Source organism: Humulus lupulus, chromosome 6 (assembly GCF_963169125.1).
Source record: "Humulus lupulus chromosome 6, drHumLupu1.1, whole genome shotgun sequence".
NCBI lineage: Eukaryota > Viridiplantae > Streptophyta > Magnoliopsida > Rosales > Cannabaceae > Humulus > Humulus lupulus.
In genome coordinates, this window is record NC_084798.1 from 108,573,164 (window position 1) to 108,599,394 (window position 26,231).

The following is a 26,231-nucleotide window of genomic DNA, read 5'->3' on the forward strand; positions in this document are numbered from 1 at the left end:
ATGAGTATTTTATTCACAACTCTCATGCTTCTCATCCCAATCTTCCTTATCCTTATAAGGAAAAGGAGATCAACAAAAAAGCTTCCTCCTGGTTCACTAGGACTACCCATAATAGGCCAAAGCTTAAGTTTACTGAGAGCAATGAGAGCCAACACTGCAGAAAAATGGCTGGAAGAAAGAATAAAAAAGTATGGTCCAATTTCAAAACTAAGCCTCTTTGGAAATCCAACAGTTTTCCTCCATGGACCTGCTGCAAACAAGTTCATATTCACCAGCGATTGCAGCGTCATCACTAACCAACAAGTCAAGTCCATACAGATGGTTCTTGGTGACCGGAATCTATTAGAGCTGACTGGAGATGATCACAAGCGAGTTAGAAGCGCACTTATGTTGTTTTTAAAACCAGAGTCACTTAAGCATTGTGTGGGAAATTTGGACGAAGAAATCAGGTGGCACCTTGAGATGCATTGGCAAGGAAAACAGCAAATAACAGTATGTTTATTCGATTATTTTCTGTTCTTGTTAAACAAGTAACAGTAAGTCAAAACATGCTTAAGACTTGAACAATATGAATCATGATAAGTTTGTTGTAATGGTAATGTTAATAAGATGAATCAATGATAAGATAGTATTGGTAAGGCAAGAAAACAAAATACCTACTCAGTATGCTTGCTTATAGGTCCTGCCGTTGATGAAGACCCTCACCTTCAACATAATAAGCTCTCTTCTTTTCGGAATACAACAAGGGTCTCAAAGAGACAAACTTGTGGATTTGTTTCGACAAATGATGGATGGAATGTGGTCAGTTCCTCTTAACCTTCCCTTGACACGCTACAGCCGCAGCCTGCGAGCAAGCAAAATGGCTCAAAACATGCTGAGACAACTCATTTGCGAAAAGAGGGTGGAATTAGAACAGAAAGATGCTTCTCCAGACCAAGACCTCATCACCTGCTTGCTTAGTATCCGAAATGACAACAATGAAGAAATGATAACTGAGGAGGAGATAGTTCACAATGTTCTGCTAGTTATGACAGCAGGACATGACACTTCATCTATTCTTATTACTTTTATGCTGCAGTTTCTATCTAATGAGCCTGCCGTTTATGAAACTGTTCTTCAAGGTAAGCAAAACTCTTTTCCCTCTTTCTCGTATCTGAAAGAAATGTTTTTTCTTATAAGAAATAAAAGATGATAAGAAATCATCCAAATCGCATCATAGAATGCCAATAAAAGGCACTGCTTACTAAACCAACATAACATAAAAAATTCAAGCTATTACAGCCACAGCTGCCAATCACACAGTAGCACAAAAAAGAGAATTCTTTGAATTCCTTATTCTTGAAGATCCAAATAGCGCCCCTACATCCTCTTCTATTTCATCGAATACTCTGCTATTTCTTTTCGGCTATTTAGGATTTTTGTCCCCGAACTATGACCAATACATTATTGTGCCCTTAATTTTTTCGAGTCGTTAAATATTACCCCCAAACTATTCACATAAACTGGAACTTCTGTTAAGTATTATATTATGTGGCTAACAGATTACTAACGTGACTATTTAGTCACTTATTTATCATTATCACGTCAACGTCATGTGTATAATTGAAAATAAAAAATAATTTAAAATTAAAAAATATATATTTCTTATAAAAAAATTAATATTAATTCATAAATTAAAAAAAATCTTTTTTCTTTTTAATTGTTAAAAGTTTAATTTTTTTAATAAATTCTTAAAAGATTAATTAAATAAAATATTAAAACATTAAAAAATAAAACCAAAACTCGTCTATTTTTTTTGGACAAAACTTGAACTCATCGAATTTAAACTATTATTTTCATCATTATTAAAAATAAATAATTTAATTTTGTCAAACAAAAAAAATAGATGAGTTTCGATTTTATTTTTTTAATATTTGAAAATTTTATTTAATTAATCTTTTAAGAATTTATTAAAAAAATTAATCTTTTAAGAATTAAAAAGAAAAAAAGATTTTTTTTTTAATTTTTAATTATTTTGAATTTTAACTTTTTTTTATAAGAATAAGTATTTTTTAATTTTAAATTATTTTTTATTTTAAATCACACGCATGGCATTGAAGTCAGTAACTAAATAGTCACGTCAGCAATCCTTTAGCCACATAGTATAAAACGGCTAAAAAAAAAAGAAGCACAATAATGCATTGGTCATAGTTTAGTGGGCAAAAATCTTAAATAGTCTTTCTTTCCAACCAAACTACCCCCAACTTGACCCATATAGCCTCATTAAAGGAACAATATATGAATATATGATCACTAGTTTTAAAGTTCCTTGCACATCATACATCAATTCAGGGAAGCTTGTAGAAAAAGGTTGTTTTGTAAGTTATCACATGTAATTAACTTATCTAGAGCTACCAACCACCCTATCACCTTTATTTTTGCTAGAGAAGGATTTCATACCTGTATTGAAAGAAATAAATCTCAGACTATGTAATCACATCTAGTTCTGGCATAGTGATGGTCATTAGTGATGGTTTCAGAACAAGAAAATATAGCTAAAACCAAGGGAGCAGGGAAGTGTCTCACATGGGAAGACCTTTCCAAGATGAAGTACACATGGAGAGTTGCAATGGAGACTCTGAGGATGATTTCTCCTATCTTTGGTAGCTTCAGAAAAGCTCTAAAGGATATAGAGTATGGTGGATACCTCATTCCTAAAGGGTGGCAAGTAAGTCAAAATCTCAATATTTTCTTCTTCTCAACTCTCTTGACCTCTTTTGACTAGTACTAACACCAAAAGCTGTGACTTCAACTCTTCAGATATTCTGGGCTTCACCAATGACTCATATGGACAATAACATATACCCAGAGCCAACAAAGTTTGATCCCAACAGATTTGAAAACCAAGCTTCGATTCCACCTTGCTCATTTGTGGGTTTTGGAGGAGGACCTCGAATGTGTCCTGGAATTGAATTTGCAAGGATTGAAACACTTATCACAATCCATTATCTGGTCACTAGGTTCACTTGGAAGCTATGTGCAGACAGCACTTTCAGCAGAGATCCCATGCCAGTACCAGCTGAGGGCTTACCACTTCAAATCAAGCAAAAGAACCCACTGTAACATGTATCATTATCATTTATCTTTTGTCACTAGAATGATAATTATGCTTTGCTTTAAAGAATCAAAAGAGCCAAATTTCATAATGACCAAAGGACATTTAAGTTGCAAATGTCCAAAAGAACATTTTCATTCTTTAAATAATATACGTCTGTACAACATTTTTAAAGCTGTCCACCATAACTTGTACAAGAATTACAATTTAAATGTTTGCACTGTCTAAAAGTTATATTTACAAGGGAAATAAGTAAACTTGCAATTGCATCTTCTTACTTGCGTGCCAAACACTTTCATGAAGAATTTACATAACTAATAAGTAAGAAATTGGTACAACATCTTAAGGGCGTAACAACTGGAATGAGTCGTAAAACTTCTAGCAGTTCTGTGATCTGGAGTATTTGGGAGGAAGGGAAGGACACCTTTCGTTCATGTGTGGGTATGGTTCCAGTGTATTATAGCCAGGTAATTCCATCCGATACTTTCCCCGAATCTGACAAAATGGAAGTTTTACTGTGTCCCCATCATTGCACCACTTTGGCAGGCGGCTAGGATCATCCTCAAAGAACTTAAGAATGTAAGCATCTTTTATCTGCACAATCAGCAGTACATTACTAAAAAAAATTCCGAAAGTTTTCAAATGCGGTTGAGGCGTATGCCTCGAGGCGTGAAAAACTGCATCTGAGGCTACGCCTCTTATGACTGCACTGAGGCTTATGCCTCACACTGTAGAGGCGCTACTGAGGCGCACCCCTCTTATTTACACAGCTTCTGGACTGTTTTCTAAGGCTCATGTGGGCCTATTTTAGTTAATTTTTAGGGGTATTTTAACAAGATTTTTAAGTTATTAAAGGGCCAAAATAAAACCCTAAAAACACTTTCTCAACATCTCTCCCCACTCCTCCTCATTCACTTACGACAGCATCAAGCAGCCCCTCACTCCTCTCTCATCTCGTTAGGGTGGGCAACATTCAAACCAATTCAATCACACCGAACCAATCCAATCCAATCCAATCCAATCCAATTACAAAAAATTGGATCAGATTGGATGGCGGATGACACTGTCGAAATCCAATTAATAACCAATCCAATCCAATCTAATCCAATTACATATAATATATATTAAAAAATATTTAATTATTTATATTTCTTTAAATATATTAAAAAAAATATACTTCTTTTAATACATTATTATTGGTTAACTAAAAGTCTTTTTCTATACAATTCCACACCTAATTAGAGGAGAAAATACTAAAGATACGCATCTATTCTCCTACTTCTCTCTCATTTTCAATACTATTCAAGCTTTAAGTTGGATTAAACTTGTAAGGTTGATAACTTTATGTAGTCTGAACCTAAATGAACGGTGTTGTTTAATTTTTAAGTTAATATTAAAAATCAAATTCCAACTCGGTTTCGAACAAAAATCAAGTTCCAACTCGAAATCCATTTAGAAAACATAACCAATCCAATTACTAATTGGAGTGGATTGGATTTTTTTTTTAATTGGATTGAATTGGATGATGATTTTCAAAATTCAACATTTAATTGGATTGGATTGGATGCCCACCTCTACTCTCTCTTCTCTATGTTGTTGACTTCTTGGACATTTGAGTTGGAACGAGGAATGAATAAGTCGGAGATAAAGAAACCTAGTCTTAGGTATTGGACGACAAAGGTGGTGCTAGAGAGTTATGTTTAAGTCGAGAGTGCACCATAACCCTACTGGTTATGGGAAGAAAAATGTCCTCTTCCCCACTGGATTTGGACAAAAATCTAGATTCGAGGCACCTGATAGGTATTTCCTGCCAATTCAATATTACAAGTACAGAAACAAGTAGAACTAAGGTAGAAATTCAGTGCAGCTTTTCATTGAACTAACAGGAATTAGAGAGCCTGTGTCTCTCCAAATACAAGTTTTCTCAGATAATTCACTCTTCTCCTTCTATTACATTCCTCTATTATCCTCCTACTACTAGGTACACTCATGCACCCCTGCACCTGCCCTTAGGCTACAATAACTCACATAACCACTTCTAAACACTAATTCCCAGTACTGCCCTCAGCTGACTTGGCACCCGATATACTTTTTCCTTTCCTTCTAGCGTACACGTACGTCAATGGTGGTCTATCAATACCCCCTACCCAAAGACTGACCTTGTCCTCAAGGTGAAATTCGGGAAATTGCTGCTGTAAAGTGGGAAAATCTTCCCATGTTGCTTCAAATTCAGGGAGGTTGACCCACTTGATCAAGGCCTGGGGAGGAGCCGTGTGTGTTCCTGGGTGCACATCAAGCACCTTCTCAGGTGTTAAAATCCATTCCATGTCTGCTGCCACCTCCGGAGGTAAGATTAATGCTTGCTGCTGTGGTCCTAAAGAAGGACGAAGTAGTGAGACATGAAAAACTGGGTGTATGGCTGAGTCTGGAGGTAGTTGGAGGCGATAAGCAGCTGTCCCTACTCGCGCCAAGACTGGAAAAGGTCTGAAATAACGCGACGCCAGCTTTTCATTACGACGTTTAGCCACCGATCTTTGCCTATATGGCCGCAACTTCACATAGACTAGGTCCCCAACTTCATAGTGAACCGCTCTCCTCTTCCGGTCACCTTGTCACTTCATCTTTTGTTGGGCTCGTTGGAAATTCAACTTTAGTAGCTCTAATACGTCATCCCGAGTGTGCAATCTCTCCTCAACCACTGAGACCTTAGTACTCCCATGCTCAAATCGAACTACTGGAGGTGGATTTCGATGGTACAAGGCTAGAAAAGGAGTCATCCCAGCTGAAGTATGGTACGACGTATTGTACCAAAATTATGCCCATGGTAGCCAAACTGTCCACGGTTTGGGTTTTGTACCTATAAAGCATCGCAAATACGTCTCAAGGCATCTGTTGACCACCTCTGTTTGGCCATCGGACTGTGGGTGATACGAAGTGCTATGCTTGAGTTGAGTACCTTGGAGGCGGAACAACTCTTTCCAAAAAAGGCTGAGAAATACTTTGTCTCTATCGGACACAATCGATCTTGGTATCCCATGTAAGCGCACCACTTCCTTCACAAACACAGTAGCAACTGTGGTGGCAGAGAACGGGTGGCGGAGTGGTATAAAGTGGCTGTACTTGGTGAGTCGATCCACCACTACAAATATGGTATCGAACCCATTGGACAGTGGTAAGCCTTCAATGAAGTCCATTGAAATGTCCTCCCAAACTTGCTCCAGAATCGGCAGTGGCTGTAGTAAACCAGCTGGGGATTGGGCTAAATATTTACTTCGTTGGCAGGTAGCACATTCCGCCACATACTTTTGCACATCCTTTCTCATACCCGACCAATATAAATCCCTCGCTATCCGCTGAAATGTTTTGAATACCCCAGAATGTCCAACTATACTGCTGTCGTGGTACTCTTGCAATACAATGGGAATGAATGGAGAGGAGGAGGGAATGACCAAGCGTCCTCTAAACTTCAAACAGCCCTGCACTAAAGAATACCCACCAGTATCTCGACCCATGCTGATTTCATGGATAATTTTAGCCAATATCGGGTCTGCCTTCACATGTGCCTGCAAGTCTGGTATGGATATGAGCGTTGGTACAGAGATGACAGCCAAGGACACCTCGTGATGGATCCTAGAAAGAGCATCAGCCGCTTTATTTTCCAAACCCGGCTTGTAAACAATTTCAAAATCGTAGCCCAAAAGCTTTGTGAGCCATTTTTGATGCTCGGAAGCTACCAATCTTTGTTCCAGCAAGTATTTTAGGCTCTGCTGATCTGTACGGACCAAAAACTTGCAGCCCAACAAGTACGGACGCCATTTTTGTACTGCCAACACGATTGCCATTAATTCTCGCTCATAGACAGACTTAGTACGAGCTCTAGAGGATAGAACTTGACTATAAAAAGCTATGGGTCGCTGATTTTGCATGAGGACTGCCCCCACCCCACTGCCTGATGCATCCGCCTCTAACACAAAGGGAATAGAAAAGTCAGCAGTGCTAGAACAGGCACGAAGCACATGGCGTCCTTCAATCGAACAAAGGCATCTTGAGCTTCTTTTGACCACCCAAAAGCATCTTTTTTTAACTGGTCCGTTAGAGGTCTTGCAATCTGCCCATAACCTCTTACAAATTTATGGTAATAACCAGTAAGGCCCAAAAATCCTCTCAAATCTCGTAAGGTCTTGGGAATAGGCCATTGCGCCATGGATTTCAATTTGCTCGGGTCCGCTGAAACTCCCTTTGCGGAAATGATGTGACCTAAATACTCTAGTTGTTCTTGAGCAAATAGACACTTCTTGCGGTTGGCATACAATTGGTGTTGGGATAGCCGCTCCAAAACCATCACCAAATGACATTCATGGTCATCAATAGTAGAGCTGTACACTAAAATGCCATCAAAGAAAACAAGGACAAACTTCCGCAAAAAATCACGAACTACCTCGTTCATCAATGCTTGAAATGTGGCAGGGGCATTTGTAAGGCTGAAAGGCATCACAAGGAACTCATAGTGGCCTTCATGTGTTCGGAAGGCTGTCTTCTCCACATCTTTGGCAGCAACACGAATTTGATGATATCCGGATTTCAAGTCCAACTTGGAAAACACCTTAGCACCATGGAGCTCATCTAATAGTTCGTCGATGACCGGTATAGGAAATTTATCAGCCACTGTAGCTCTGTTTAGGGCCCTGTAGTCTACACAAAATCGCCAACTCCCATCTTTTTTCTTTACTAGCAAGACTGGACTTGAGAAGGGACTATAGCTAGGTCTGACAATACGGCTTGTAACATTTCTGTCATCAATCTCTCAATTTCGTCCTTCTGAGCTTGGGCATACCGGTATGGCCGCACGCTAATAGGTCCCATTCCTTCCTTCAATGCTATGGTATGCTCCCTTGCTCTAGGTGGTGGCAGCCCTTGCGGCATATCGAACACAGCCTTGAACTTGTCTAAAATGGTCACAACAGTCAGCGAGAATGGCCTTACCCTTGTTTCCTCCTCTACTGTCAAAGCCCCAAACTCTACCCAAAAACCCTCACCTTCTTGCTGCACCGTGTGGATTAGTGCCTTGAGAGAAATTTGTGATTTGCAAAGGCTGGGATCGCCTTGCAATGTTATCCATGATCTGCCAACCTCGAACTTCATTACCATAGTCCACCAATTGACTTGCATATTCCCCAATGTTTCCAACCACTTGATGCCCAAAATCACATCTGCCCCTCCCAATTCTAACGGTAAGAAATCAATAACTACTCGAAGAGTTCCCAAATCGAGCTCCATTGAACTGCAAATCCCATCGGTTCGAACTTTTCCTCTTGTGCCCAACAACACGCCATAGCATGATGTTGCTGTAATCGGAATGTGTGCTGCCTTAACCATGTCAGTCGAAATAAAGTTGTGTGTGGCTCCGCTGTTGATGAGCACGGTAACAGGCTGCTGCGCAATCTTGCCCGCTAGTTTCATTGTGTTGGCTGAAGTAATTCCAACCAATGAATTCAGTGATAAAGTAGCCAAAGTTTCTTCACTCGTCATATCCTCTAATGGTTCCGGGGTTGTTGGTGGTGACTCCATCGGTGGGCTACCTTCATCCTCATCCATCAACAGAATAATCTGTAAAGCCTTCTGCTCACATTCATGCCCTCTATGCCTCTTTTTTTCACACTTAAAACACACCCCTCTTGCCTTCCTATCTTGATATTCTGCTTCAGTGATTCTCCGTGTTGGTGGGTTCTTCATATTGACTGTTGTAGTACTTGGTGCCGGCGTTGAAGCTGAAGCAATCGAAGAATTGGAGCTGAAAATCGATGGTGGTTTAGGAGTCCAAGCTGAAATGGATGGTCGGTGTGGAATGATAGGGCTCAAGTTGTGCTTGTGAGAAGGTGAACGAATAAGTGAGGTCGGGCCACCTAGCATCTGATGACTTTCCTCAACTCGTTGAGCCACATCCATTACTTGGGTCAAGCCTATGAGCTTTAGGATATGAATAGCACTTCGGATCTCTTCTTTGAGTCCTTTGACAAAGTTCCCTTCCAGAATATGTTCAGGGGTATCGGGTACCCGAGAAGCCAACGCCTCCCACCTAAGACGATAGTCCTTCACCGTCGACTCCTGCTTCACCGACAAGAACTCCTCGGCTACGGATCCGACTGGCTGCGCCCGAAAACGGGAGAGGAGTGTCTTCAATGTTGCCCACGATGTAATCGGTCGCCTGGCGTTCTCCCATTGAAACCACATTAACGCGTCTCCCTCTAAGCCGATAATGGCTGTGTCTCAAGCATGTGGGCTTCGGACAGTTTGGATAACAAGAAATATCGCTCGGCTCTGTATATCCAGCCGTCGGGGTTGTCGCCGGAAAACAAAGGCAGCTCCATTCGGAGGGGACGGAAGTCTCAGCCAAAACAAGGGCCAGAAGAGAAGTGCTCAGGGTGGCCCGTCGGTGACGTCTGAGCAGATCGGCTCTCCGGTGACCCAACTGGTTGTCTTTCTGGCGTCGTATCACCGTCAACAGCTCGGTGAGTCCGAACGGCACTTACAGCTGCCGATTCGTGGACCTCCTTACTGGTGGGTTGGTTCATTTGGGCGACAATGAGTTGCAAGGCTTTCTCCATGGCTGGCATCCGAGCAACCCCTCCTTCAGTGAACCCAACTCTGCCCTTACCGCCGCTAATTCCAACTGAACTTCCTGCTGGAGCTCGGAAACTTTTCCATCCAAAGCCTCCACCACCGCATCGAACTTCTTAGCCATTGTGGATCGGGAGTCTCTGATACCAATTGATAGGTATTTCCTGCCAATTCAATATTACAAGTACAGAAACAAGTAGAACTAAGGTAGAAATTCAGTGCAGCTTTTCATTGAACTAACAGGAATTAGAGAGCCTGTGTCTCTCCAAATACAAGTTTTCTCAGATAATTCACTCTTCTCCTTCTATTACATTCCTCTATTATCCTCCTACTACTAGGTACACTCATGCACCCCTGCACCTGCCCTTAGGCTACAATAACTCACATAACCACTTCTAAACACTAATTCCCAGTACTGCCCTCAGCTGACTTGGCACCCGATATACTTTTTCCTTTCCTTCTAGCGTACACGTACGTCAATGGTGGTCTATCAGCACCTAAGTTGACTTCTGGTCTTAGGTTTTGGAGTTTTAGAACAACATAAGGTTTTCATGTTGTCCCTCTCCAAGGATGGTGGATCAGTTCGGATATGTGAGTGGACTAGATTAACAGGTTATGAGATTTCTATATCGCTAGGCGCAGACATTTGGCTCTTAGAAGAGGTGGAATGGATGATTGGTGCTAAGGACTATCTTAGGGCAGATCGGAGGACTTTTAGGAATAATTCCATGAGGTTGTTGTTGGAATGTTTCCAGAATGTTAGGAGTCTTTTTGAAATTATCTGTTCTTAAACATAGTGCCATTGAGTCGATCATAGTTCCTGAGGAGGGGCTCACCAAGGGTTGGAAAGATTTAGCAATTTACTTGGATCATTTGGTTGGGAAAAAAGGTACTTATCCACAAAGGGCTACTAATCGGAAGGTGGACAGAACGACTTCTTGGGCTTTCATAGTTAAAAGGAATTCAAAATTTGGATCCTTAAAGGAGGAGCCGATATTAGGAGGGAAGGAAGTGGATGCTAAAGGCACGAAGGCAGCATTAGGGGAGATGGAAGTGGAGGAGAAGGGGGAGAAATCAGTCATGGAGTGGCGATATGCTGTTCTCATGTTTAGAGAGGATTGTCAATTCCCATGGTCTGTGGTTCAAATTGGAGTGCAACGATGGTGGGGGAAAAATCTTAGCTTTTCCAGTTTCTCAAATGATAAGAGCAGTCATTCGGTGTGCCAATGAGAGGGAGCAAGAGAATTTGGTCTTTCTTGGTACGGTTATTATTCCAGCAATCACATCAATTGCATTCCTTAAATGGAGTTAGAGGAATCAAACGCTTGACAGGAAACTCTCGTGCAGAAATAAATGGATAGGTGTTGAAGGAGTCCCGTTGAACATTTGGAATCTTCATGTGTTTAAGGTGATAGGCTCCTTCTGTGGAGGTTTATTAAAAATTGATAAAAACACATTAAGGGGGAAGAATTTGAATTGCGCTCGAATGAAAGTTGTTGGGGATGCTTTTGGGTTTATTCCCAATAGAATTTCTTTCTCGTATGAGGGTGAAACTTTAACTTTGTATCTGTTTAGGTGTCAGGAGAGAGATGGGAAGGAGGCCAAACGTTTAGGGCAAGTTTGGATGAGGAAATCGATGAGGAAGGAGACAATTGGGGTTGAGGATGCAGCTGGGCCCAATCAGAGGGGAAGGAGGCATCTTGGGGTGAAAGGACAGAGATCCGAAAGGTTCACGATGAGATGAAGGGACATGGTATAGCAGTCACCGGTGATAGGATGGAGAAGTATGCTGGGCAGTTATCGGCTCCTGGTTTTTGGAAGTAACAAATAATTCAATGGTGATTGATTCTCGTAATTCTTGCCCACTTTTAAAAAGAATTTATAATAGAATGATGGCAGATCTTTCGGTCAAAGATTTTAGAAGGCTTACACATCCTGTCTTTAAAAAGGTGGAAAGCTTTATGTCTTCCACGTGCCCTATTGGGAAGGGGAATTATTTTTTGTCTTCCACGTGCCCTATTGGGAGGGGAATTATTTTTTGTCTAACACGTGCACTGCTGGAACAGTTAAGATTTCTTTTTCAGTTAATTGTTTGGGTTGGGCTTTGTTTTTGGAGAGTGGGCCTAGCTCATTAAAAGTGTATGTTAGCTCTCTTCAGGCTCTCTTCAATCCAAGGTGTGTAACTAAGGTTTTGGGCCAACAAGCTTTGAGTCAGCCCATTTCATATTCTAGTTTGGGAACCACACGAGGGATCAGACCATGGGCACGTGATAGTTTTTTAAAAGGAGTTATCAATTTTTGGAATGATACGGTTCCTAAGCCTCCTCCAAGAAAACATAGCGTTTTGGTTGAGCATATAGATGAGGATGACTCAAAGTCAAACGTGGAGAAGTTTGGCTGGAAAGTGTATACTCGGAAACCTCCTCAAAATTGTGCAGTAAGTACATTTCTCATTGAAGAACAGGGAGAGGGGGCGAACATCAATGAAATGGCTCTAAAAGAAGAGGCTTTCTTGTGCTCGATGATCTTGAGTCGGGCAGTTCAAAAGATGAAATTGAGGAGGATGATTTTGAAGGTGATAGTAGGGAGGGGGAGGATAGTGTGGTTCTGGGGAGTAGTCTATGGAATGAAGAAAATATTGAACGAGACCGAGAGGTTAGTGATGTAAATAAGGGTGAGGGCGTGAGACAATGTTTGGACCTGGCCAAGCCCTTGATTGTCAAGAAAGGGGTTCTTAAGCAAGGGGGGGCAGGGGATTATGGTATCGTTGTGAGAATGGAAGAGGATAATTTGATTGAGTCTTCCAAACTTCTTAAGGCCATGGATTCATTAGGTATATCGATGTATCCAAACGATTTGGGGGAAAAGGAGAAAGGAGATTCCATTAGTCTATCTTAAAAGAGCTATTGTGAACTAAGAAAATTGAGTTTCAATGTTAACTACGAGAAGAGGAAGAAGAGAGGAGTGGGGTGTCGTAGTGATTTATGAAGATTTTGACTTGGAATGTGAGGGGGTGTGGCAACAGAGATAAACGGAAGGCGATTAAAGAAACTATTTGTAAAGTTAGTCCAGATGTTATTGTTCTTCAAGAGGTAAAAAAGGAAACAATAGATAGAAGATTCGTGGGAAGCATTTGGCGAACTAGATTCATAGCATGGATTTTTCAGCAGGCTTCCAGTCGATCGGGAGGTACTTTAGTAGCTTGGGATACAAGGAGTGTCTATGTTATTGACTCTTTAGTGGGAGATTTTTCTGTTTCTGCTTGTATTAAGGCAGAGGGGAAGGATCCTTGGTTGTTTTCTACTGTGTATGGGCCGGTGGTGTATGGAAAAAGAGATAGTTTTTTAGATGAAATATCACGTTTGAGTGCTATTTGTGGTGTGTGGGGGGCGACTTTAATGTGGTTAGAAAAGTTGATGAGAAATTGAATAGTGAGTCTGATACCAGGAGTATGAAGATGTTTGATGCACTAATTAGAGAGTTAAAATTAATTGACCCAAAACTTCAAAATGGTTGTTTCACGTGGTCGAATTACAGACAAAAGCCTATTTGTTGTAGACTGGATAGAATCCTGTATACTCCGGCTTGGTCAGGTTTTTATTCTTTTGTTCATCAGGAAGTGTTGGTTTGTGTTGTGTCAGATCATAGTCCGGTTGTGTTGGACTCAAATCCTCCCTCTTGGGGGCCAAGCCCGTTCAGATTTGATAATGCTTGGTTGGACTACAAGGATTTTCCTAGCCTTTTCAAGAAGTGGTGGGGTTCGGCCAAGGGGCAAGGGTAGCCTGGGTATCAGTTTATGTGCAAATTAGCCTAGGTCAGATATAGAATAAAGAGTGGAGTCGGGAAGTCTTTGGATTAAGAACAGCGTTTAAACAGTCGCTAGAAAGGAGATTGGTTGCTTTGGATGGAATAGAGGGGGATTGTGGAATGAGCACTTTCTTAAGGAACGATCCAAGGTAAAGAAAAAATGGTAGCAGCTTGTCTTGGAGGAAGAGAGAAGTGTCTAGCTTAAGTTTAAGTGTCAATGGGCTAAAAAAGAGGATGCTAATTCTAAGCTTTTTCACAATATTCTTAGTTCTTGGAAAACTAAAAACTTCATTTCAAGGATTGAACAAAATGATGGAACTGTTCTAGTTAATGACATTGATATTGAAAAGGCTATTGTGGGCTTTTATTCTTCCCTATACACGTCGGTCTACAGAGAGTGGATTGGGGTGGATGGGATCTCTTGGGAACCTATTCCGTCTGTTTTGGCTTCCTTGTTAAGACAGGCAGTGTTTGATTGTATTGGGTCCAAGGCACCGGGGCCAGTTGGTTTCTCTCTATGGCAGTTTATCCGGAAAATTGGGACATTGTGAAAAGCGCTCTGATGACAGTCTTTCATGGGTTCTTTAAGGATGGAATTATTCAAGGGAGGGCCAATGAAACCTACATTTGCCTTATTCCTAAGAAAATCAATAGTTGTCGTGTGAGGGATTATAGGCCTATTAGTCTTGTCACTAGTCTGTATAAAATTATTTCAAAAGTGTTGGCTTACAGACTTCAAGGTGTTCTGTCTGATACAATAGCGGAAACTCAAGGAGCTTTTGTGGAGAGTAGGCAGATTCTGGACACAATTATGGTTGCAAATTAGGCGGTGGAGTACAAGAGTAACGGTAGTAAGGGTTGGGTGTTCAAAATTGACTTTACAAAGGCTTATGATTGTGTGGATTAGGGATTCTTGGATTTTGTTATGCATAAAAAAGGATTTGGAGAGGTCTGGAGGCGATGGATGCAAGGCTGCTTGTTGTTCTCTGTGTTTTTAAATGGTCGTCCTAGGGGCAAATTTAAGGGCTCGAGGGGTCTTCGTCAAGGGGATTCCTTGTCCCCTTTCTTGATTACTTTGGTGGTGGATGTATTGGGCAGAATGGTTGATAAGGCTAAAAGTAGTTCGGCTTTTAGAGGATTTACAGTGGGCAATGATAGAGTTGACGTTAGCCATCTTCGATTTGCAGACGATATGATCTTCTTTGTTAACGATGAGGAGTCTCTAGGTGTGCTCCTTGACATCCTGAAGGTCTTCAGTGTTGTGTCTAGGCTATCTATTAATTTGCAGAAGTGTCAGTTGTTGGGAATAAACTTGCTTGAGGAGTTAGTGGGATAGGGTGTGAAGTGGGCTAGTGGCCTATTCAGTATTTGGGTCTCCCTTTGGGAGCTTCCCCTCGATCCAAAGTGTTTTGGGAGCTAGTAATTTCAAAGTGCGCTAAGCGGTTGGATGGTTGGAAGAGTGCTTTTCTTTCATGAGGTGGTAGATTGACTCTTATTCAGTCAGTTCTGTCTTCTATCCCGGTTTACTACCTGTCACTTTTCCAGATCCCTAAGAATGTGGTAGGGTGTATTGAGAAGTCAATGCGAGATTTCCTGTGGGAGGGAGCAAATCGGTCGGGGGCCGATCACTTGGTCTCTTGGCATGAAGCCAATAAATCTCGAAGTCATGGTGGTTTGGGTATTGGGAATATTGAAAAGAGGAACAAGGCTTTTCTTATGAAATGGTTATGGCATTTTCCTTTAGAAAATAAGGCTTTATGGTATAGGGTAGTGAAGAGTAGGTATGGGGTAGATGATGGTCATTGGGATACGGGTGGAGGGGGAAGAATGTTGGCTCGTGGTCCTTGGAAAGATATCTCGGCTTTGTATGAGTATAGGAGGATGGTCTGTTTCAAGGTGGGGAGGGGAGATAGGATTCGTTTTTGGGAGGATGTTTGGCTTGGCGATGATTCTTTGAAGTCTCAATTCCCTGATTTATTTTTGGTGTCCATGGGCAAGAATTGTGTGATTAAAGACCTGACAGTCTTGGAAGGTGAAGGGAGTTTGGGGGTCATAGGATGGAATTTGTGTTTCAGGAGGAATTTGTTTGATAGGGAAGTGTCTAGTTTCGTTCAACTGTTGCACATGCTTCAAATTGTGGCTATCCCGTCAATTTTGGAGGACAGGAGGCATTGGATTCCAGACACCAGTAGAGTTTTTAATTGTAAGTCCGCCTTTCATTCCTTGAACTATGCTCATTTAGGCCCTGAGTTGGATTGGGCTAAGAATTTATGGAGGAGTGTCGCTCCCTACAAAGTTAAATTGTTTGGATGGTTGTTGTTCTTGGATAAGGTGAATGTTCACGTTAACTTGCAAAAGCGAAGACCTTTTCACTATCTATCGCCAAATTGGTGTGTTTTCTGTAAGAATGAAGTGGAGTCAACTCGCCATTTGTTTCTGGAGTGTTTTTTTTCTAGGGAGGTGTGGTTTAAAGTGCTGGCTAAGTTCGAGGTCTCTTGGTGTATGCCTTCCTCTTGTTCTCAATTGTTCCTGTGCCATTTAGAGGGTGGACAAAGGTTGGCTCGTTTTTAGCAAAGTATTGTTTTGGCGACTTTTTGGGCAATTTGGTTGGAGAGGAATAGTAGGATTTTTTAAGACGTTTCTTGTACAATGGATAGTCTTTGGGATAAGATCAAATTCTGGGTTGCCACTTGAGTGTATAAATCGAAAGGTTTTGAGGGTGTCTTTCTTGGATCTATGCAGGGAGTGGAGTAGTTTATGGTTGTAATAGTTTTTGGTGAGTCATTGGGCATTTTATTGAGACTGATTGGTTTTTGTTTTTGTTTTTGTTGTTTTTGTTACCACGGTATTCCTCCGCCATAAGTGTCAATATTATTGAGAGGTTTGACCTCTCTCTCTTTTTCAAAAAAAAAAAAAAAGAATCTTCTTTAACTTCTTTATGTTTAGACTTTAAATCTACTATTCTTCTATTAATTAGGATTTTTCATTTGAACTTTTAATGAATTTAGTTTATGATTTCAAGACCTATAACTAGTAATTTCATGAATCTTATGAATTTGTTATGGAATTATGTGTTGTTTGTTATGAATTTTACGAGTTTTATGAAATTTTATGAAGTTTTTATTCTTTCTGTTGAGGCCTAAGCCTCGCTGCGCCTCGAGGCTTACGCCTCGCCTCACGATTTCGCATTTCAAAACCTTTTCAAGAAAGAAAGTTATAGGTAACCCAAAATATCACATCTTCAATACACACCCATAAATTCTTTATTTCTCTGGCATTTTTGTTACCCGTAAGTATTACAAAGGTTGATTATTTATGATGGAAAACGAGAAATCATAGTTCATCAGTTCTGCTTATCATGTATCTTATTTGGGGAAACTAAGATTTATATACTGCAGATTTTAACAAAAATATTCCATTTAAATTCTGACAAGTCATGGTGATGAATGGTACTTTTACATTAAATTATCCTGAATGAACTTACCGTAAACTCGGTGACTTGTATAGAGCTAGAATTTGGATCAAAAAGTCCAGCCTCCTTATACATTTCAAGAATGAAAGCAACGCATGATGTTGACTTCCCATCACTGTACAACCAATCATCTTGCTCTGGAATTGTCAACAGCTCATCGAAAGAAGAACCACGCTTTTCAGTTTCTACAAGAATGTTAGGAAGATCAAGGCCCTGCATGCAAAAGAAATTTGAAATCATGATTCCGATAGAAACAACTTACAAAATCCACCAATACTCTGGGGAATAAAATAGAATATTTCTCTTATTTATCTAGTTTTACTCTCAACTTGAACAGGAAATGTGAAATCTTCAGACGACAATTTCGTTCATAACGTGTTTATGTTTCTTGGTACCCAGGAATCCCAAAAATAAGCTCAGTGAGCTTGAGATTATTTTCATTTATGATATTTGAACATTATAAATATGTTAATAGAAGAACAGCAATATCATTAGCCTAAGAATCCAGCTGGTTCGACTACAACTTAAAACTCTTTAAAGGGAATGGAGGTTGAAGAATTATTTAAATATTTTATGTATTTAATTCGATATCCATTAGGGAAACCGAATTAATAGAGTATATTTTTTTATTTCCCTAATTGTTTTATATCTCTGATTTTTAGGATATTAGTTGTAAAAATTGATTGTACAGTTTTTTGTAATTAGCAAATACTTATGAGAAATTGAAGAAATTCAGAGACAAAAGAGATAATTTGGTGATAAAACTTGATATTTTATTCACTGTGATAAACAGTACTTATAAGCTATACAAGAATAAAATAAAAACTTTACATTTAATTGAAATATTCTAACTAAAGAAAGATAATATACACAATAAAAACTGCCAACATATCACACGGTAATTTTATGATTTCCTAGCTGTCAATACTCCCCCTCAAGCTTGACTGCTTGACTATAAATATTGATGAGTCCAAGCTTGTTCATAAAGAAATTATAAACTTTTTCAGATAATCCCTTGGTAAGAATATCTGCAAGTTGTTGATCAGTGAGCACATACTCGATTTTGATAACTCCTCCATAGATTTTTTCCTTAATAAAGTGACAATCTACTACGTATTTTGTTCTATCATGATGAACTGGGTTGTGAGCAATGCTAATAGTAGACTGGTTGTCACAGTAAAGTTGGACTAGAGCTTCATACTTAATCTTCAATTCTTCCAATAGTCTTTTTATCCACACTGCCTCGCACATTCCATGTGTCATGGCTTTGTATTCAACTTTTGTACTGCTTCTTGCAACGACAGTCTGTTTCTTACTTCGCCATGTTACCAAGTTGCCCCATAGTAAAGTACAGTATCCTGATGTAGATTTGATTTTCTGTCCGTGAATACTTCGACTTTTCTTTCAATAGTTTTTTTGAAAAACAACCCTTTGCCTGGAGTTCCCTTCAAATACTTCAAAACTCAATAGATAGCATTGAGGTGACCTTGCGTGAGTCATGCATATATTGACTTACTAGACTTACCGCAAAAGCAATGTCTGGTCTAGTATGTGAGAGATAAATGAGTTTTCCAACTAGCTGTTGATATCTTCCTCTGTCAGCTGGTTCTCCTTTAAGCATTCGGTCATTGTTGCCAAGTCCGATTGGGGTTTTGCTAGCCTGACAATCAAGCATTCCAGTTTCTTCGAGAAGATCAAGAGTGTATTTTCTTTGTGAGACAGAAATACCTCTTTTGCTCCTAGCAATTTCCATACCAAGGAAGTATCTCAATGTTCCAAGATCTTTGACTTCAAACTCTTTTGCTAATAATCCTTTGATTAAAGTCATATCCTTGGTATTGTTGCCAGTAACTATTATATCATCAACATACACAATCAGGATAGTTATCTCTCCTTTTCACGAGTGTTTAATAAATAGAGTATGGTCTATCTGACTTTGTTTGTAGCCGAGATCCTTGACTACCTTCGAAAAACGATTGAACCATACCCGAGGAGATTGTTTCAGGCCATAGAGAGATTTGTTGAGTTTGCAAACAATATTGGGAGTTTTCTCTTCAAATCTAGGGGGTTGAATCATGTAGACTTCCTCTTCTAGTTCCCCATTTAAGAAAGCATTTTTTACATCTAGTTGATGTAACTCCCAATCCAGGTTGGCTACTATCGAAAGTAAGACTGATATTATTGAGTTTAGCAACAGGCCCGAAGGTTTCGGTGTAGTCAATTCCATAGGTTTGTGTAAACCCTTGTGCAACTAGTCAAGCTTTGTATCTCTCAATAGATCCATTCACATTATATTTGACTGTGAACACCCATTTGCATCCTACCACTCTTTTATCAGGTGGTAATTCCACTAATCTCCAAGTTTCAGTTTTTTGAAGAGCTCTCATCTCTTCATAAACAGTTGTTCTCCATTCAGGAATCTCAAGCGCTTCTTCAATATTTCTAGGAATAACAATATCTGACAAGCTAGAAGTAAAAGCTTTAAATGAAAATGACAGATTTGTATAGGAAATAATCTTGGAGATAGGATATTGAGTGCAAGACCTAGTTCCTTTTCACAATGCTATAGGAATGTCTAGATCGGAATTAGTATTTGAAGGAGGATTACTTGACATATTTGGAGAAGGAGAATCTACCACCGGATTGGTTTCTTGACTATGCTGAGAATTCATGATTTGGTTATTTCTTTTTCGTCTAGAATAAACATGCAGCTCTTGTTGTTGATTTGGTGGATGTATATCTGTTTCAATTGACTCAGAAGATGGAGCAAGAGTTTGAGATTTTGGATCTGCCGAATTTTGAGTCAAGTCTGGAAGCTAGATAGAGGAATCAAGAGGAAGCTCTAACCCCCACGACCATTGAGCTTCGTTATGATGAGTATTGTTCTCCCCCAAAAGTGAAGTGGGTGAGAAATACAAAGTACCTTCAAAGAATGTGACATCCCGGAAGACATAAGATCTCTTTGTGAGAGGACAATAACACCTGTAACCTTTCTGAGTAGGAGAATAACCAAGGAAGATGGTTTTAATGGCTCTTGGGTCAAGTTGAGTGCGATCTCAAGGATGTACATGAACAAAGGCAGTACACCCAAAAGTTTTAACGGGAAGAGAGCCAGAGGAGATGTGAGGATAGGAAGCAAGAAGAACAGAATGGGGTGTCCTAAAATGAAGAGGTCGACTCAGAAGCGGTTGACAAGATATGCGGCTGTGAGAATAGCATCTCCCCAAAAATACTTAGGAACATGCATAGTAAAAATTAGAGCCCAGGCCACTCCTAAGAGATGACGATTTTTCCGTTCAACCACACCATTTTGTTGAGGGGTATCGACACAAAAGCTTTGATGAATGATGCCTTTTTGGGAAAGATAAGGTCCCAAGACAGAATTAAAATTCTGTGCCATTGTCTGTTCGTAATATTCGAATAGAAATCTGAAATTGTGTTTGAACCATATTATGAAAATTTTGAAATACATCATGTGTATCAGACTTGTGTTTGAGTAGATAGACCCAAGTGAGACGTGTGTGATCATCAATGTGATGAACCAATGATGACCGTTGGGAGTAGTGACTTTGGAAGGTCCCTATAGATCACTATGAATTAAAGAGAAAGGACTAGTTAGTGTATAATGTTACTGAGGAAAGACAGATTGAGTATGCCTAGTAAATTGACAAATATCACATTGGAAAGACTCAATAGTATTATTTAAAAACAATGTTGGAAAGAAATGTTTTAAATATGAAAAACTCGGATGTCCAAGTCGATAACGCCATAACATAATTTTTTCTTTATTTGAAACGGAAACAAAATTGAAAGTAAAAACAAAATTAGATAAAATTGAAGCCAAACTAGTGGAACTAGGTTGCTGCCTTTTTATTTGCTGACGATTTTCAAAGAAATAAAGTCCATGAATTCTAGCACTGCCAATCGTCCTCCCCGATGATAGTTCTTGAAATTGACAAGAATTTGGTAGAAATTTAGCATGACAACTATTATCAGTAGTTAACTTACTAACAGAGATTAAATTGCATTTTAAAGAAGGAACATGAAGGACTGAATTTAGAATTAAATCAGTCAACAATTTAATTTTACCAATGCCTGCAATAGGAGAAAGAGTGCCATCGACAATCTTGACACTAGAATTATTAGAACATGGAGAGTAGGATTCAAACAAGTGAAATAAATTAGTCGTGTCATCAGAAGCACCTGAATCAATTATCCATGGTGTTTGAAAATGTTTTACAATAGAAGAGAGATTACCAGAGTGTGCAACAGAACAAGATGCACTATGAGATCCAGAACCAGATGGAGAATTGAGAGAAGACTGATTCAGAAGAGTATACAAATGAGCAAGTTGTTCCTTACTGAATGGGAGTGAAGTGGTTCCCTGAGTGGTGTTGGAGGGGGTGTCTTAGGTCTGAGTTTGGTACGTCCTCTTGTCATTATGACGTCGTGGAGTCCAGTTGGCTGGTTTGTCATGGATTTCCTAGCAGGTAGAACGAGTACGTCCATGGCGTTGACAGTGGTCGCACCAAGGTCTATCTCCCTTGCGATTTGGCCTTGGATGAGGATTAGATTTTTCATACGAACCAGATTTGGCAGCAAGGGCTGATCCTTCTAGAGGTTGGGAATCCGAAGCATTAAGCATGACTCGACGTCGTGCCTCTTCACGACAAACCTCAGAGAATGCTTCTTCAGTATCAGGGAGAGGAGAACGACTGATTATGCGACCTCGAACCTCATCAAGGTTGTTGTTCAACCCAATAAGAAACTCATACACTCTTTCTTTTTCCAGTTGTCGTTGTATTATACTGCACGCAGCACATAATGGTGTGGTCTCGAGGTAGAGATCAAGTTCCTGCCATAAATCTTGTAAATCTGAAAAATATTGAGTCACAATTAGAGTACCTTGTTTGATCTCCTTGAGTTTGGTACGAATCTCAAATATTTGAGAAGTATTCCCAAGGTCATAATACATTCTTCTACCAGCACCCCATACCTCTTTTGCAGTTTTGAAGAAAAGATACCTGTGACTAATTTTTTGATCCATCGAATTTATTAGCCAGGCAAGAACAATTGAGTTTTCAGCCTGCCATACCTTGTAAGTTGGATCACTCAAGGGAGGAGCAGGGAGGTCACCAGTAATGTATCCAAGCTTACCGCGGCCACATATGACAATCTTGACAGATTGTGCCTATTCCAAATAGTTCTTCCCTTCAAGTTTGTGGCTGTAGAGAGACCCCACGGAGTTGCTGGATTGAGTTAGGGTTGGAGATGTGGTGTCCGAATGGGCAGAATTGATGGACCCAGTGGTCTGAGATATGGCTTCCTCACTAGTTGACATTACTGAAGCAGAGAAGAAGAAAGAAAAAATATCTGATATTGAAAATCTGGACACCTGAGAAGATGAACTCTACCGGACTGAGAAGAGAACAACCTTCAACTGAACCGCCTTTGTCGTAGAAGTTGAACGCCTGGAACAATCGAACTCGCTGGTGGGAGCGAATGAAAGGAGGATAACTTGGACAAACGCCTGGTGGAGCGGCTAGAAACTGTCGAAGAACAGAGAAGCCGCTAGAAAAAATGGAGAAAACAGAGTGATCTGTAGAAGATCGAGCCTTAAGCTCCGATACCATGAAGAAATTCAGAAACAAAAGAGATAATTTGGTGATAAAACTTGATATTTTATTCACTGGGATGAACAGTATTTATAAGCTATACAAGAATAAAATAAAATCTTTACATTTAATAGAAATATTCTAACCAAGGAAAGATAATATATGTTTACCGAGTTTTTCGGAAACGAATAACTAACAGAATAATAAAAAGATAAGAACTGTAGAAATACTGAAATGTAACTAAACAAACAGTGTTTTTACGTGGTTCAGGCGTTAACAAGCCCTAGTCCACGAGTCGATGTTATTATACTTGGAAAAGATTACAGTAAGATGGCTGGTGCATAAGAACTTCACACACTCACAATGTTTCTCTCGGGTTCTCTTGAAGAAGATGAAGCTAGAGAGATTTTGGTAGAGTCTCTTGCTATCTGATCTCTCCCTCCTCCTTCTTGTAAAAGGAAGGAGTCTTTATAGCTAGGGTTTCGGATTAGGGTTTTTCTCTACGTACATGAGTCTTAATTACACCAGCCATAAATAGGGGATACAATTACTGTAGTAGCATGGCTACCAGACTCTATGTGGGTATATTTACGTGAAAGTATGGGGAACACACAAAGTCAGCCGTCTTTTCCAAGTTGTCAGCGGAACAGTAGGCGAAAAGGTACCCTTAGGCGTGCTGGGATGTGTGCGGCTTTGACCTGACGGGCGTGTCAGGCGGGATCCTGTGTCAGACGGATATCATTCCAAATATGCCTTCTCCCGGACTCGACCGTTCGGTTTTGTTCTGTGCGGGGCACGGAACTGTTTCCGCGGAGACCACTCGAAGAGCCTCTCCTGGAAGGGGCCTCCCCGAGGGGTATCCTTCGGGAGTCCGGGAGAGTTGACGAGTTTCCGTATTGTGCTTGTTTGGAAGAGTAATCCGGATACTAGACAGGAGAGGCGAAGCCTTTCTGTCCATCCGCGAGCTCTGGTCACCCTCCGTGAAAGACATCGATAATTCTACTTCCCCGAGGTCATCAATCTAAACGCTATCCGGAAATCTGGATAACATTTACCCCCCAAGGTCGCGGAGCTTTGAGAGATCCGGGAGCTTGTACAATCGGTTTCTTAGGCTAGGCGAGGGGGCACCTTCTGTGTTCCCGGAAGGGTTCCTTTTTCCCGCCTGAGTATAAGTATGAAAGAGAAAAAGGAATTTCTTCTGTTTGAGATCAAGTACTCAAGTGCGGCAAGGATCACGTGTCATTCTGGGAATGGTTCTGCGACCAAGACGTGTGCGTGAGGCGACTGGTTGAGGATGCGTGCGTCAGTCATCTGACTATTTGACGGTTTTTAATGGTACTCAGGGCCCGAGGTGGTGTAATGATGGGAAATAAATACTTTATTCCCATCCGAGGAGTCATAAATAGGATCGTCGCTTCCTCTCCAGCCGTTGGATCTGACGCACATGGAATGGGAAGATCGGGACCGTCCACTCGAGGAATTCGAAACGGCTTCTTCCCTGCTATAAAAACGAGGGAAAGGACCTTTCTTCCTCTTTACGCTTTCAGATTCTCCATCTTTAGGATTTTCAGATTTCCAAACCTCCGAACTCTCAGGCTTCCCAGCTTACGTTCCTCCGAACTTGCCATTTCTTTTGGTAAGTATCTGGAAACTTTTCTTTTTGATTTGGCAGTGGGTTTATTCCCCGAAGTTCCTGGTTTGAATCGCCGTTCATCTTTGCAGCTTTTACTTCTCGCGATCGTGCTGTGCAGTGATCCAGTTGCTCCTTCAACCTCTACCTACCCGAATATCAGTAAGTATTTCTACTTTGCTCTTTCCTCCCAAACCTTAGGTTGTGTTGGTAGTTGTTAGAGTAGAGGTTTCTGCCATTATTGCTTATGTGCATGTGTGAATAGGGCTTTGGTAGGCATGTGATTGATTGTGAGTCGATAAGTAGCCTTTTCTGCGTGTTTTGGCGATTTGCGTTTGGAAAGTCGTTCCTTGTTTTGCTGTTTTAGGGCATAAGCATGAACGCCTTTAGGGTGTCTTTCTCTGGAAAAACACTTCTTTTGGTGGGCTTAGGCTCGGGGTCTGAGTCTGGTTCCTTGCTGTCCTTCGGGTGGCATGGTGCCAATCCCTCGGCAAGCTCGGTGGGAGCCTCTCCAAGCAGTTTTCGGGGAGGGTCTCCCCGACGCCTTTGATACCACTAGGGTATGACAAGGGTGCTGACTGCTTAGAGTGTTTTCTTCTTTCTTTTCTTTTGTCCAGTGACGAACATCTTGAAGGAACAACTCCTTGCTGCGGGGGAGGCTGAATCTGCCCAAGAGAAGGGCTCTCCTATCGCTGGTGGAAAGGGGAAAGGAAAGGCGAAAGCGGTCGCGGCTAGCCTACCAACCTCCAATAGTTCCATCTGGGAGATGGACCAAAAACCGAACCTTTTCAGGAATTATGGCATGCTGGAGCTGTATTCCTCTGAGGCAGGCCTGAAGAACATCCCAGGTCTGATGTGGCACCGTCTGTCGGTGCTGGGCGAGTCAGCTAGCCAGAGCCACGAGGGCTTTGGTGCCTGGAGCTGGGCACACATAGTGTGCGGAGCGCACTTGCCCCTAAGGAGTTACTTCGCCAATTTCTGTGTGAAGGCGGGGATTGCCCCCTTCCAGTTAATTCCTCCCAGCTACAAGCTCTTAGCGGGGTGGTTCATCTTTTGCAAGTCCCGGAGACTGGAAGCTCCTACCCCGGAGGAGGTGCTGTACTTTTATGGGTTGAAGTCTCAGCCTATGAGGGGTCACTCAGACAAGGTGGGGTTTTACAGGCTAGAAAGGCACCCGGATGTGATGTGCCCCACTTGTCATACCGCGAGGGTTCCAGACCTCCGGGAATACTAGTTCCTGACGACTGGCTTCCCGCTGAAGAGGGTGCCAGCTCTATCTTTGGACTTCAAAATCCCTGGTAAGTGTTTCCTCTTTTCCTTTTCAACTTTGTTTCTTTGTATTTGATTTGCCTTTTGGGAGGATTTCTAACGCTTGTATTTGATTTTTGCAGAAGTCGTTCCGCGGACACCTCGCTGCGCGGAGATGATAAGGAGGTCCAAGTTCTACGAAGGGCTTTCTGAGGAAGAGTTGAGAGTGGAGGGACTTGTGACCTCCGAATCGTTGAGGGAGTATGGGTTACTTGCCTCCTTCCAAAATATCGAGCCAGTAAGTGGTAGGGGGCAGACTCAGGTGTCGGCTGACATCCGGGAGCAGATTGCCCTGGAGCTGTCTAAGGTGATCACCCAAGCCGCTCGGGACGAAAATATTCTATCTCCTAGTTGGGCGGAGAGGTTCCCCAACCCCCAGCCGGAGGGAGAGGAGATCGAGGCTCGCCACGCCGCGGCTTACCCTAATGAAGGGGCTCCGGGGGCTAGTTCCTCCGGGAGAGGTAAGACTAGTTTTCGATTGATCCACACCCCCAGCCTGTCTGAAGTTACCCAAACCTCTCAGATGGGGTTTGATCCTCGTTTCCTTAGGCTAGATCCGCGTAGGATACCTTTCGACAGGTACTGTGATAGGGTAGATGAGCTCCTCTGGTGTCTGAGTGATGGTAGTCTGCCAGAAGGTGTCATCATGGTTGACCCTTCTTCTCTCAGCATGTTCTTCCCGGACTT

At 41.2% G+C, this 26,231-nt stretch overlaps 2 protein-coding genes across 2 annotated transcripts in view; one reads left to right on the top strand and one right to left on the bottom strand.

Moving 5' to 3' along the window:
- LOC133785382 (cytochrome P450 716B1-like) lies at window positions 1-3,102 on the top strand. Its single transcript, XM_062224627.1, has 4 exons — window positions 1-492; window positions 680-1,147; window positions 2,510-2,707; window positions 2,800-3,102. The coding sequence occupies exons 1-4, from the start codon at window positions 1-3 to the stop codon at window positions 3,100-3,102; spliced, it is 1,461 nt and encodes a 486-aa protein (XP_062080611.1).
- Window positions 3,103-3,177: 75 nt separating this feature from the next.
- The window catches only part of LOC133782430 (uncharacterized), a 43,365-nt gene continuing 20,311 nt past the window's right edge, over window positions 3,178-26,231 (bottom strand). Inside the window, exons 6-7 of the mRNA XM_062221733.1 lie at window positions 17,004-17,204; window positions 3,178-3,688 (exon numbers count right to left, since the gene is read on the bottom strand). Of these exons, the coding sequence (XP_062077717.1) occupies window positions 3,473-3,688; window positions 17,004-17,204 (417 nt within the window). The 3' untranslated portion in view covers window positions 3,178-3,472. The remainder of the gene's footprint in view (window positions 3,689-17,003; window positions 17,205-26,231) is intronic.

What these genes read in the sequence shown, in the direction of transcription:
- LOC133785382 (XM_062224627.1), top strand. Translation starts at nt 1, where the DNA reads ATGAGTATTTTATTCACAACTCTCATGCTTCTCATCCCAATCTTCCTT. An exon ending in AAGGAAAACAGCAAATAACA is followed by an intron (nt 493 to 679) that starts GTATGTTTATTC and finishes GCTTGCTTATAG; the next exon opens with GTCCTGCCGTTGATGAAGAC. An exon ending in TCATTCCTAAAGGGTGGCAA is followed by an intron (nt 2,708 to 2,799) that starts GTAAGTCAAAAT and finishes TCAACTCTTCAG; the next exon opens with ATATTCTGGGCTTCACCAAT.